General features: G+C 39.7%; 1 protein-coding gene across 8 annotated transcripts in view; it reads left to right on the top strand.

Annotated features, from left to right (window-relative positions):
* Positions 1–12,146, top strand: part of Fbxl13 (F-box and leucine rich repeat protein 13) — a 273,523-nt gene that overhangs the window by 12,739 nt on the left and 248,638 nt on the right. For 7 of the 8 annotated variants that reach the window (XM_033756570.1, XM_033756578.1, XM_033756577.1 and 4 more), the window contains exons 2-3: positions 5,346–5,449; positions 6,183–6,273. In XM_033756570.1, coding sequence (XP_033612461.1) covers positions 5,346–5,449; positions 6,183–6,273 — 195 coding nt within the window. Of the gene's footprint in view, positions 1–5,345; positions 5,450–6,182; positions 6,274–12,146 lie in introns of those variants that run through there. The other variant, XM_033756589.1, reaches the window with a different exon arrangement.

Raw genomic sequence — 12,146 nt, 5'->3', positions numbered from 1 at the left:
GATGGCGTCTGGGTTGGGAGCAGGCGTTTCTCTCCTTCCCACGGTGGATTGGGGCAGCCTACCTCCCCGGCACTTGAGCGATTAGAAATCCAGTTTTCAAAAATGTCTAATGTAGCTACTCAGTCTGCACCCAGGAGACCTATAGGAAATCTAAGGCCCTGCTATCTTCCTGGGTTCAGGGGCGCCCGCGCGGCTACCTTGCCAGCGCTTGAGCGATGGTGGCTGAGTCGGGAGCAGGCGTGATTCTCCTTCCCACGGTGGATTGGGGCAGCCTACCTTCCCGGCACTTGAGCGATTAGAAATCCAGTTTTCAAAAATGTCTAATGTAGCTACTCAGTCTGCACCCAGGAGACCTATAGGAAATCTAAGGCCCTGTGCTATCTTCCCATCCCTCACCCTCACCATAGTCATCATTCTGCACTGCTGTGGAAGATGCCCTAATATTTTTCCCCCTTTGGAGAGATATTCTTCAAAAGTGTTTATATATTTTTTGAATTAATAAAAATGTTATTTATCTTTGGTACCAGGGGTCAAACTTAGGAGTGTATTTTTATTTTGTTTTTGTTTTTGTTTTTGAGGAGTGTATTTTTAGAGAACTCATCAGGAGCCCACATAATGATGCCCTACTGCTAGAATTTCAGATGCTGGTCACCAAAAAAATATTTAAAATTTTGTTTCTACCTCAGTTTTCTATGAGGCATAAGTTAGCACCCTGTCTAAAGATGAAGACCTGTTCCACAAGCCCAACGATGAGCCAGTTATGATGGGTCTTAGCAAGTGGGCTCCCTATCAGTACAAGAAAGTGCTCTTAAGATTTTGAGCTCAAATTTCAGTTTAACTTCTAGGATGGATGGAAAGGGTTTGCAGAACTAGATATGCCCAGCAGAGGGTGGACTTAAACTACGTATCACAATTTTAAAGTCACTTTGAATTTTCATGATTTTGTGAAAAGTTTTTATACTTTCATGTTTCTTTCAGGACTGAGTTGTAAACCTCTAGTTTTAAATATTTCATATATTTCTAATCATGAAGGCTCTGTTATCAGATTTTGAGGAGGAGGGTAATTATTGCACACATTTGTCACATGAAAAAGCCAGGCAAGGTGGTGCATCTGTAGTCTAGCTATTCTCTGGAGGCTGAGGCCTGGAGATTGGCTTGAGCCCACAAGGCCAGCCTGAGTACATGGTATGGATAAGGAGAAGCCTTGGGGTTGTAGTTTAAAAACCTGGCTCTGTGCATTACCTGACCCTTTGGTTCATCTGTGAAATCCAGAAGCAACAATATACTCTGTAGACAGTTGTGGTGGTCTTCAACTGTTATTCTAGCCATTCAGATGGCTGAGGCAGGAGGATTGCAAGTTTCAGGCCAGTTTGGGTAACTAACCAAGACTCTATCTCAAAATAAAAAATCAAAAGGGCCAGGAATGTAGCTCAGTGGAAGAGTGCTTGCCTAGCACACACAAGACCTAAACTATCATTATTTATTTATTTATTTGGTACCAGGGATCAAACTCGGGATCTTGTGCTTGCGAGGCAGGCAGCACAACCCATGAGCTAAATCTCTGGCCCAGTACTTACTTTATTTATTTCTTTCTTTCTTTATTGAGACAGGGTCTCACTATGTGGCCCAGGCTGGCCTCAAACTTATGTTAATCCTCCTGCCTCAGCCTCCTAAATGCTGGGATTGCAAGAGTGTGCCACAATACTCAGCTAAACTATTACTCTTACAAATCAAGATTATATCTAGCTGGACGCTGGAAACACTATTTGTGACTCTCCAATGTTTAGCCATGCAATTGATCTGTTGGGGTTTGATAGTGAAGGACTAGTATGATTTGAATGTGTCCTTCAAAAGTTCAGACTAAGACAGTGACCTGTTGGGCCTGGAGGAGGGCATGGTCCCAGGTCCTGGAATGCTTCCAACTTCCCTAGAGAATGCCCCTGTTGTCTGCCCCTCTTACATTCATCCTTTACCATACCTGGTCTGAGCCCCTTTGGCTTGGCCTCTCCTTTCCTGTACTTGCAGGCTCCCTGCCCTCTCCTTGACACTTGGGAGATATCTCCAACTTCTCAGAACCCTACAAACATTTGATAATCACTTTAATCTCTGCACCCTTAAAGCAATTATTTTTACGATTTAGGCCCTTAACACATTTCAATATGTTTATCTGAGTATCTAATAAGACAAACAGGACTTTCTCTCCCATGTGTCTTACATCTGTGTTTGCCCACCCAGAATATAACAGACAGTTACTGTCTCGCCCTTTCAGTGGGAACTGTTCTCAGTTTCTTTCTCTTCACTATTATCCCCAATTGCATTTTCTGAAACCTCTTCCCTTGGGCTTGGTATAAAGTCAGTCTTCCTATGTCATTACGCTGGAATTAGGTACAAGGGAATATTTTGAACTTATTTTCTGTTTGTCTGAATCTTTTTCTCTAATGAAGGTGGTAATTAGCAGTGGAGGGGTTAAAAATTCTGATGATGGCTTGCTGTTGTTATCTATTGAGTGCCCATTTTGTTCTAGACACTATTCAAAGTAGTTTGCATATATTAATTTAATTCTCGTGATAGTGCTGTGGCCTATGTACTTTATTGCATTATAGTCAGGGAAACAGGAACAGAGCTGTAACCTATACCAGCAGATGTACACTAGAAGATCGCAGGATTTAAACTCAGTGGGTCCCTCCCATTGCATTTCCTTGCTCCTTGAAAGATAAGTAGAAAGCAGGGGAAGCAACTGTCTGGAGGAATCCCTGTTTGTTTTCAGTACACTCAGAGCATCATTTGAAGTATTTGAGAAATACTGGGGACTGAGATTAGAAAAGCAGAACCAAAATAAAATGGAGCAATGATAGTTATTATGGGAATTTACAAGCTTGGGAAAGCCAGTTGGGATAATAAAGCCATGGCCTTTTTTTGTCTTTGTGTAAGTATTTACTGTGAAGGCTAGTAATAATAAAGCTTTGACTGATGTAATATTTAATCTTATGGGAATATTTGTATTTTGCTTCTGCTTATAATGACGGCTAAGTTACTGATTTTGCAATTTTTTTCATTGCACAGAAAACCATTGTTTAACTGCACTATTTTATTGGCACATTGTTATGCATTGCTCATTCATTAATACATAAGACTTCATGCTGTGCTATTTTGTCCAGTGGAAAAGATGAACAGATATTTCTTATCAAACAGTGAACATTTCAACTCTGCAGTTCCATATGGCTTTATTGGCATTTCAAAGATTTATCTTCTCAACCTGACTTCTGCAGGATAGCTTTTTGGAAAAGTACTTTTCTGATCAGTGGAGCTTGAAAATATAAAGAAATACACAATTTCTGATACTCATTAACCAGACCCCAACTTTCTTAAAATCTCATTGGAAAGCTAAGCTTCATTAAAGTTCTCAGACTTCTGGTGGATAAGAATCACCTTAACTACAGATTCCTAAACCCGTGTTCACAGACCAGTTCATCTCCTAAGTAATTCTGATATAGATGTCCTCAAGGTGCCAGAATAAGATGGAAGAGGTGATTTCGAGTGGGAACTGTAGAAACTTAACACTCTGAAGACCCATGTATGGAAGCACCAGAGAGCAGAGGGGCTTTTTACCAGGGCTCTTCAGGGAGCTATGGGAATATAAGAGTTCAGCCCTTCTATTGCTGCCTTTTAGTTAATAGACATCTTTTCCAATTCAGAACCACTGATCTCCCATGCAACCATCTTCTGGTTTGGGGGAGAAGGAAATGGATATACAGATGGCTGAATTCAATCTGAGTGCACCTGGGGTCGGGCTAGGCCATGAGACAGAGCTGGAGAGGGAAAGAAACTGAATGTCTAAGTCTGAGACATTTGCTAATGTCTTAAGGAGTGTGTTCCCAGCCTGCAGGCTGCATACTAAGAGGGGCACCTAGAGCTATTGCAAAGGAAGAAATGGACTATGCAGGGTCAAATTAGTAGAAATTATATTTTTTTCCCCCTTCTATTTCTTGGCCCATGGAGGTTGGAAGAACTGCTCTGTATAACTCCAGGGATAGAATCACTTTGTTCCTGAAATAGAGAAACTGGGGGGGAAAAAAAAAAGCCACCAGGAATGAGTCCTAAGTGGGAACAGAGCCAAAGAAAACTTCCCCACCCTCACCTAGACCCCACGCAGAGAAAGGGATTCCCCCCTCCCAAAAAAAGATAACTTAAGATTCCAGGTAGTTTTGGTGAGCTGTGTGCTGTAACGTTTCCCTCTGTCTCAAATGGAGAAATCCACATTAATTCTGCATTTGTGGGACAGTATAGAGGAAAATGAGTCGGCAGCATCTTTCTGACTTCTATGTTGCATACATACCCTTTAAGCATCATCTTTTATCCAGTGAGTCATTTGTTTTTCACCTATGTACTGTGCTACTAATTTTCCAATATGTGGACATTCTGGCAATTTTTGCATACATACCCTTTAAGCATCATCTTTTATCCAGTGAGTCATTTGTTTTTCACCTATGTACTGTGCTACTAATTTTCCAATATGTGGACATTCTATGGCAATTGCAAATGACCATCTACAAATGCTTTTTTTTTTCTTTTTGGTACTGAGTACAGAACACAGGACCTTCACACTGAGTTAAATCTCCAGTCTATTCTGTTTTTCTTTCTATATTTTTATTTTGAGATAGGGTTTGGCTAAATAACTGAATTTCCCAGGCTGGGCTCCTACTTTTGATCCTCCTGCTTCAGCCTCCCAGAGTGCTGGCATTGTAGGCAAGCACCACAATGACTGCCTTATGCATGCACTTCTTACTTCTTCAGTTCACAGATTTTTGTGGCAGATTTTCTTAATTGCTTTCACAGGTGGGTCTGAGAATATTTTAAAAAGTAGATTCATCACACTTAAGAATGGTAGGAACCACTGATCTTAAGTATTGTAATTATGTCTTCACATTGGTACAAAGCACTTCTCATGTAATGTAAAATACTATTAGCTATTGTGTCATCTATGATGGGTTTTTAGAAAGAGGCAAAGAATATAGCATTTTGATTTGACTTTAGCAAAATAACAACACTGGATAAATACAAAAGAGTTTGTAAGAAGCATGTTTACTTAAAACTATTACATTATTTGGCTATTTAATTGTATGGGGAAAAGGCTGGTGCTGAGTGAAAACATGTACATTTATTTTTGGAACCATGTCAGTGCTTTTGTTTTATAAGTACATAATAATTATTCAGTGTGAGGAGTTGGTACATGGACAAACACATCTTAATTCTTTTTTATGTCTCTTTCCCTTCCCTTCCCTTACCTCTTGGCTGCATCTTTCTTTCTTTAAACATGGATTCAAATTATCTTTTTTTTTAAACAGGCACTTTTATGTGGTGTAATTATTAACCGCCCCATGGATCCACTGAAATATTTAGAGGAAATGATCATGGTTATCATTGAAAATGGCCTGGAAAGTCTTCTTTGGTAAGTGTTGATTTAACTTATGATAGGTAAATATTTTATTTTGAAGATAAAATACTGATAGCATAGTACCAAAGTAAAGTCTTGTCAATGAATGCTTCTAGCCTCAAGATTCTTAGCAAATCCCTCTGGAGCCTTTTAGGTCCCAAAGTCTTAACGTTCACAAGTTCTCAACCCAAGAAGTGTAGTGTACTCTCATCAGTAAATATGATCATAGGGCAGATTATTTCACATTGAGGATGACCCCCTTTCCTTGGGGAGGTCAGCAAATTAGGGTGATGTTTCAACTCGAAGAGCTTCAGGACCTGCCCCAGGGATTGGTAGAACACCCATCTAGGTGGGTCATGGAGACGTGGCCTTGCCGTCTGTCTGGTCCCTCACCTTTTCTGCTTCCCTTTTCTGCACTCTTCCCTGCTTCCTGCACCATGAACTAAGCAGCCTTGTTCTACCACACCCTTCCACCACGATGTCTCTGCTTTGGAGCCAGCTGCTCCTGGACTGAAATCATGAGCAAATAAAACTGCTCTTGTAGATATTGGATATTGTTCTTATCCAGGATGAGAATGCTAATCCAAGGAGGTAGTGTGAAAAAGCCCACAAGGTGATGCTCATCTTCTCCCATGGGGAAATGTCTCTTCTCACCTGTCCCACACCATCTACAGGAGTCACTGACTTTACCTATGGCATACTGTGAAATGAAATTAATTCTTGATTTTGTTTTATGATTTTATTAAAGGGATATGTGCATTGATCCATCATTGAAACCAAAAATTCGAAGATTGTCTGAAACTTACCTTGAACAACTTTTTGGACTGGATGATCAGCTGGTAATTCTTACTTATGAAGCACTGTAAAGTATAAATGTTAAGTCCTGATGGAAATTTTCAAACAGATTTTAGATTTTATAGGAGGTAGGAAGTCAGACTGCTTTTGTAACTGGGGACACCTAGCAAAGTGAAAGAATAACATACATGCATGCATGCACACAAACACAGCCACAGTTATCTTTCCCAATTTCCAAGAAACACTTAGCCATTTGTTGTCCTCTTTGGGCATGTTGTCCTTTCCCTTTTTTCCTCTTCCACTCACATTGAGAAGTAGCATTATGAAACATTTTAAAGGAGAAAGTATTCTTTTCTTTCTAATCTTCCTTTTATGTTGCATTCTCCCTCCATTCTCTCTGTTGGCTGCCCTCATAGATGAAGATAAAGGGCACCATGTTCATAAAGACATGGCCAAAGCATTAATGAGATATAGGTTGAAAGCCAGACTTGATTATTCCTTTCAGGAACACCTGCTCCAACAGCAGGTTTTGATCCTGTAAAGAGAACAAGGAAGTACAGTAATTGAGGAGATGGAACCTTAGAACAAAGACTGTATATGTAAAAGGAGCTAAAATAGTGAAAAGCACATGGGGAGAGCAGTACTCTCACAGAGTAGACATATGTAGGATAGTGTGTGATACCCTCTTGATTTTAGGCTTGCTGTCTGTGTAAGTACAGGCAGGGGCTGGGAGTTGCTGGTGAAGTTGGGCTTTGAAAATTGGAATCAAAGCCATGTTTAAAGTAAGTGCTGAGAGCCAGGAACAATTTGAAGTACTACTTTACAAGGATGGGTGGAGAGTAACATTATATCCTAATAAATGTTCTGCAGAAGAGAAACAAACAGATGGGCTGGATGATTCTGCCAAGACTGGGCTGACCTGCAAGTATCAATGCACTGGGTAGAATGCACATGTCAGATCCTAGTTAATCTGCATCATAGTTTGTGACTTAATGACTCTACTTTATAAATCATAGACCATTGATCTACTAAGGAGTGCAAGTGCAGGTCTTTGCATACTATGTTCTTGGAGATGTTTGGGGGTGACCTAGGAGCTGAAAGAAGGAGGCCCATGGACAGAATTCTGAGTCCTCCATCCCCACCTCTTTACTCTAGAATAGTTTTGTTTTCAGTATAATTTCACTTGAAGAAAGTTTGAGAGCCATTGATTGCTAAAAGATGCTTTGAAAACCATTGACTTAGAGGTATAAACTTCATTGTCAGTATTTTGTTAAGGATTTTATATAAAGTCATGTCCAATGTCTAGAACCTCATAGGGAATTTTTATGTACCTTCACAGAATTCCAAGAGACATCATAGCTGTTTCAAACTTAGTTTTATTAGAAAAGGAATTTTCAAATGATGTTGAATTTTTTATGATGTTGAAGTAAAAGGATAAAAGGATGGAAACTGATCCAAACTTTGAAAGGATTATGATAGCTTACCAATATAGGAAAGATCCCCAGGTCCTATCTTAAGTTGAAAAAAAAATGGTGACTTTGCAACAATGAGGAAAATATTTGTTAAGGTCAGACATGAACATGTGAATCTCCATGTGCTCTAGGATTGGTTAGTTAGTTCTGGATCTAGATTAATTCATTTTCCTTCACTCTCAGAGATAAAGGTTATTTGTGACAATGAAATAAATCTATAGTGTTTCTGAAATTACAAATTAATGCACACTAAGTAAATATTTACTTTAAAAAAACATTTAAAATAGTTTCCTATATAGTTTTAACTGCCAGTAAGTGGGGTTTTAGTATTTTAATCAAAAAATTAAATACCACAAAAATTGCACTTTTTCTCATTGCTTAAGATTGCTTTGTAGGGTTTTACAGTCTCAGACTATAGAGTCCTGCTCAATGAGGGCCGCCTACATATGATTATATATAAAGTATGAATATGTCTCTTTACTTAGAGAAGAGTGAATATAGGAAACTGAGTCAAATAGTTAACAACAACAAAAAAATTCCTCTTGTAACAGTAGAGAGAAAGATAGTTTAATTGTGTATTCCAAAATGAAAGAATCAGGCATTGTAAGGAAGAAACTAATTTCACAGACTTGGTTCCCATTTCTTTGGAAATAATCTCCAGATGGACCTACTACTAATTACAAGAAAAGAAATGTATAGCATTTAAGAAAATATTTTTTACTATGGAAAAATTGAAAAGTAACCATAATTATTACGCATTGTACAGCTTGAACAAAATCAACATTTTGCCAATTTTGTCAATTTATTCCTCCTTTTACCCTTTTTGATGGAGTATTGGAAGAGATTTCAGAAATTATACTTTTTACTAATTAATCTTCAGTGTGCACCTCTGACAGGAAATAACATTTTAGAGACTATAAATACAATACCAAGGGCAGAGCAAAGTGGCAGCTAAGGATCTCCCAGCTGACATCTCCCCATGGAAACACCAAGTTGAACAGCTTATTCATGTACCTCCAAACTATCTCCATAAGAGCTAAGGAAATCAGATGAGATACCATAGTACCTGATTTTAGTATGAGAAAATAAGAAGATGTATTGAAGAAACAGGAAGGAAAGAGTTGCCCACCTAACCCCTTCCCCAACCCCAAGCAGCCCAGTGTGGAGAGAGTTGCCTCTCACTTGGAGTAAAAGTGGATCACCTTTATCCAGTCACTATGAAATCTATCTCACTATGGTGAAACTCAGTGCTAGGCAAAGAAAGCCACATCATGACCCCTACTGCCAGGCCAATAGCTATGGACCAAGATGCTAAAACTATGTTAGGCAGCTGACACCCACATCACCCCTCCTGACGCCCATATCACCTGGGGTGGCAGAGCATGGAGCAGTACTTCACTCTGTGAGGTGTAGGGTACAAAAACTAGCACAAAGCTATGTCTTGGAACCTAGTGATAGGCCCATCACAGTGAGGCCCAGCACCGAGTAGAAACTGAAGGCTCCATATGTAGGCCAGAGCACACAGATGGAGCCTGTAGACCCATCCTGGCATCAGGTGGGAGACCCGTGTAGCCATACAACAGGTGAGTTTTGCCCTGCACTGTTAACAGCCTTGGTGGGGGCCTTTCTACCCTCCTCTGGAGACAGTGCATGCCCCTGTGAGATTCAGGTCCTGCCCAGTTTCATGTCAGCCTTGGTGGCCTTGGTGCTCTGTTTCCTGTAAACTAGGTTGTTAGACCTAGAAGCTTTGCATTAGTTAGGATTCACTAGAGAAACAAATTTAATATGAAATATATGTATGTTTATACAAAGATTTTACTAGGTTAGCTTACAGCATCAGAAATAGAAGAGTCCCAGTAGCCACTTACTAGATTAGAGGTGGAAGAATGCAAAATTGCCATCTGTGCACTGACTGGCCAGAGGATCTATTCCAAGGCCAAAGCCCTAGAAGCTCACTGTGGAATCTGGTACAAGTCTATGTTGGAAAGCTGAAGGGTCTGTATTGCAAGGCTGAGGAATCTGAAGAATCACCACCCCTGTATCTTTCAGAAAAGTCCTTGATGATGGCATTAATCTCTGCAGTTCCTCCAGAGATGCAGTATTGTTTTTGATTTACTATTTTCCCAGGTAGAGGCAACTGTAATGGCTTGTGTCACTTTCTTTGTTGCTGGGACATAATTCTCGACAGCTGCAACTTAAAGGAGAAGAGGTTTATATTGGCTCACATTTTTAATCCATAGTTGGCCACATCCAAGACTGGAAGGCATGACAGAAGGGCCTTGGCAGAGAAAAGCTGGTCACATCATGGGAGCCAGGAAGCACAGAGTAAAGGGAAGAACCGGGGAGGGAGATTTACCCTTCTAGCTAATGCACCCAGTGACCAGCCTCTTCCAATAAGGCCTTACCTCCTAATGGCATGTTTAGCTATAGCACTCCTGTAATTCTGTCACATTTCAAAAGCTCCACCTATGAGTGCATAAGGCTTTGGGAGAACATCGAGATATAAACGATAGCATTCTTCTCTTGGGTCCCCAAAAGGTTCATACACATGTCTGTGAAAAATATATATATTTGCATTTCTAAGAGTTGCCAAAATCTTAACAGTTCCAGCATTACTGAAAGTTCAAATCCAAAGTCTCCTCTGAGACTTAAGGTAAACTCTAGCTGTAATCCTCTATAAAAATAAAAAAGGGAGTTAAACACTGCTAATATATAATGAAACAGGATAAACAGTCCCATTCCAAAAGGGAGGAAAAGGGGATAGAAACAAATGGGGCCAAAGCAGGACTAAAGCCCAGCAGGGCAAACATTAAATCCTTTTGCTCCATGTCTAGCATCCAGAGCATCACCAAGCTGGTGAGATTCAAAGTCCAGATGTCTTAAATGGCCCCTATGGCACTGCCTGCCACAGCTTCCACGGCCCCTCTCTGGGGGCAGCTTTCTTACTGCTGTGGATTTCCTCAGATGTTTCATGTTCCTGGCGTCTCCCACTTGCTGGGGGCTCCACTGCACGCTCGGCCTCACTCTCACTGCTTTGAGCAATGCCTTCTCAATGCTTTGAGCACACTGCCTGCCCTCCTAGGCCTTCTTTGGTCGGTGTAGAATTCCTGAACTCTCAGCACATCACATTACAAGGTCCACATGATCTGGTTGACCCAATTTAAATGAATTTTGAATCATTTAAAGCCATATAGACTTTAACAGATTTTTTTTTTTTTTTGGTACCGGGTATTGAACTTGGGACCTCATACCTTCTAGGCAGGTGGCAGAACCGCTGAGCTAAATCCCTGGCCCCTTTAACAGAAAAGTTAATCATTAGTGGTCATAATCATTAATCATTATTAATCACTTGAATCATTAAATGTTCTATAAGCCTTAATAGTTGTATCTACAATGCACATATAAAGATTTCAGAGTAACAGTACCACAGAGCCACCAGTGATAAGGATATGGGGTTCAGTTTAGGACAGTTGTGCAATTCTTTTTGCCTCAAGGTGTATATGTTATACTATATATTCTTAGTAAAAGTATACATTTTATTACCTATAATAATTTTTTAGTGTTGATCTTCCGTTTTTTTCTTTGATCAAATTGTTTTTCAGTTATATATAACACTATAAAACAGAATGAGGAGCATTCAGAGTATTGCTACCATCCCTTCCTCTTCTCCTAGTTAGTTTTTGCCTCTAAATACCAATTTTAGTAGTTATTTTTCCATTGTTTCTTTTAGAAATATATGAGCAAACATAACATATTCCATGCCCATGTAACTTCTTATACAGAAGTAAGAAACTGTGGATAACGTTCCACATCTTGCCTTTCTCAGTATGTCCAGGAGATATTGCCCCTATACAGTGTAACCTAAAATCTCAATGAAAGATGTAGACTTAAACAGACCTACAGATAGAAAGTTTATCTATGAGAAGGAAACTTAATCTTATGACCCCAATCTTAGGCTTGAGTTTTAATCATTTGAGAGAGAAAAACATGGATCCTCTCCCCATAACACGACTCAGTTGGTTCTAACAGATTCTGATCATGTGGCTCTCCAGTGGTATTTTTCTTCTGAGACTGGTTAGATAATTTCTTGAGAAGGCATCAAAATTAAGCATTACTATAATCTAGTAGGAGAAAAACAACAAAGTGTAGTATAGTATACCCCTTTGAAGTCGAAGTTCAGAGTTCTCAGCCTTAGTTATTCACAGTTATTTCTTAGAACCTAATTAACAATTGTTTATAGAAACCTCCCAAATATCCCAGAAATTACAAATATCCTCTGTTTGTTGTTGTTGTTGTTGTTGTTGTTGTTGTTTTGTGGGAAGTTTGCAGGTAACCAATCCAAAAGCATTATTCAGTTCTTATTGCTGATTGGCTGCTTCCCTATAACCCATATCTGACAGATGCACCAACATTCCCACATCATAACAGGTTGCTGTACTGCATGT

This window comes from Fukomys damarensis, unplaced genomic scaffold (genome assembly GCF_012274545.1).
Source record: "Fukomys damarensis isolate Sample0158 unplaced genomic scaffold, DMR_v1.0_HiC HiC_scaffold_4, whole genome shotgun sequence".
NCBI classification, from domain to species: domain Eukaryota; kingdom Metazoa; phylum Chordata; class Mammalia; order Rodentia; family Bathyergidae; genus Fukomys; species Fukomys damarensis.
The sequence above is the reverse complement of the archived record's forward strand: the minus strand, read 5'-3'. Positions and strand labels throughout refer to the sequence as shown.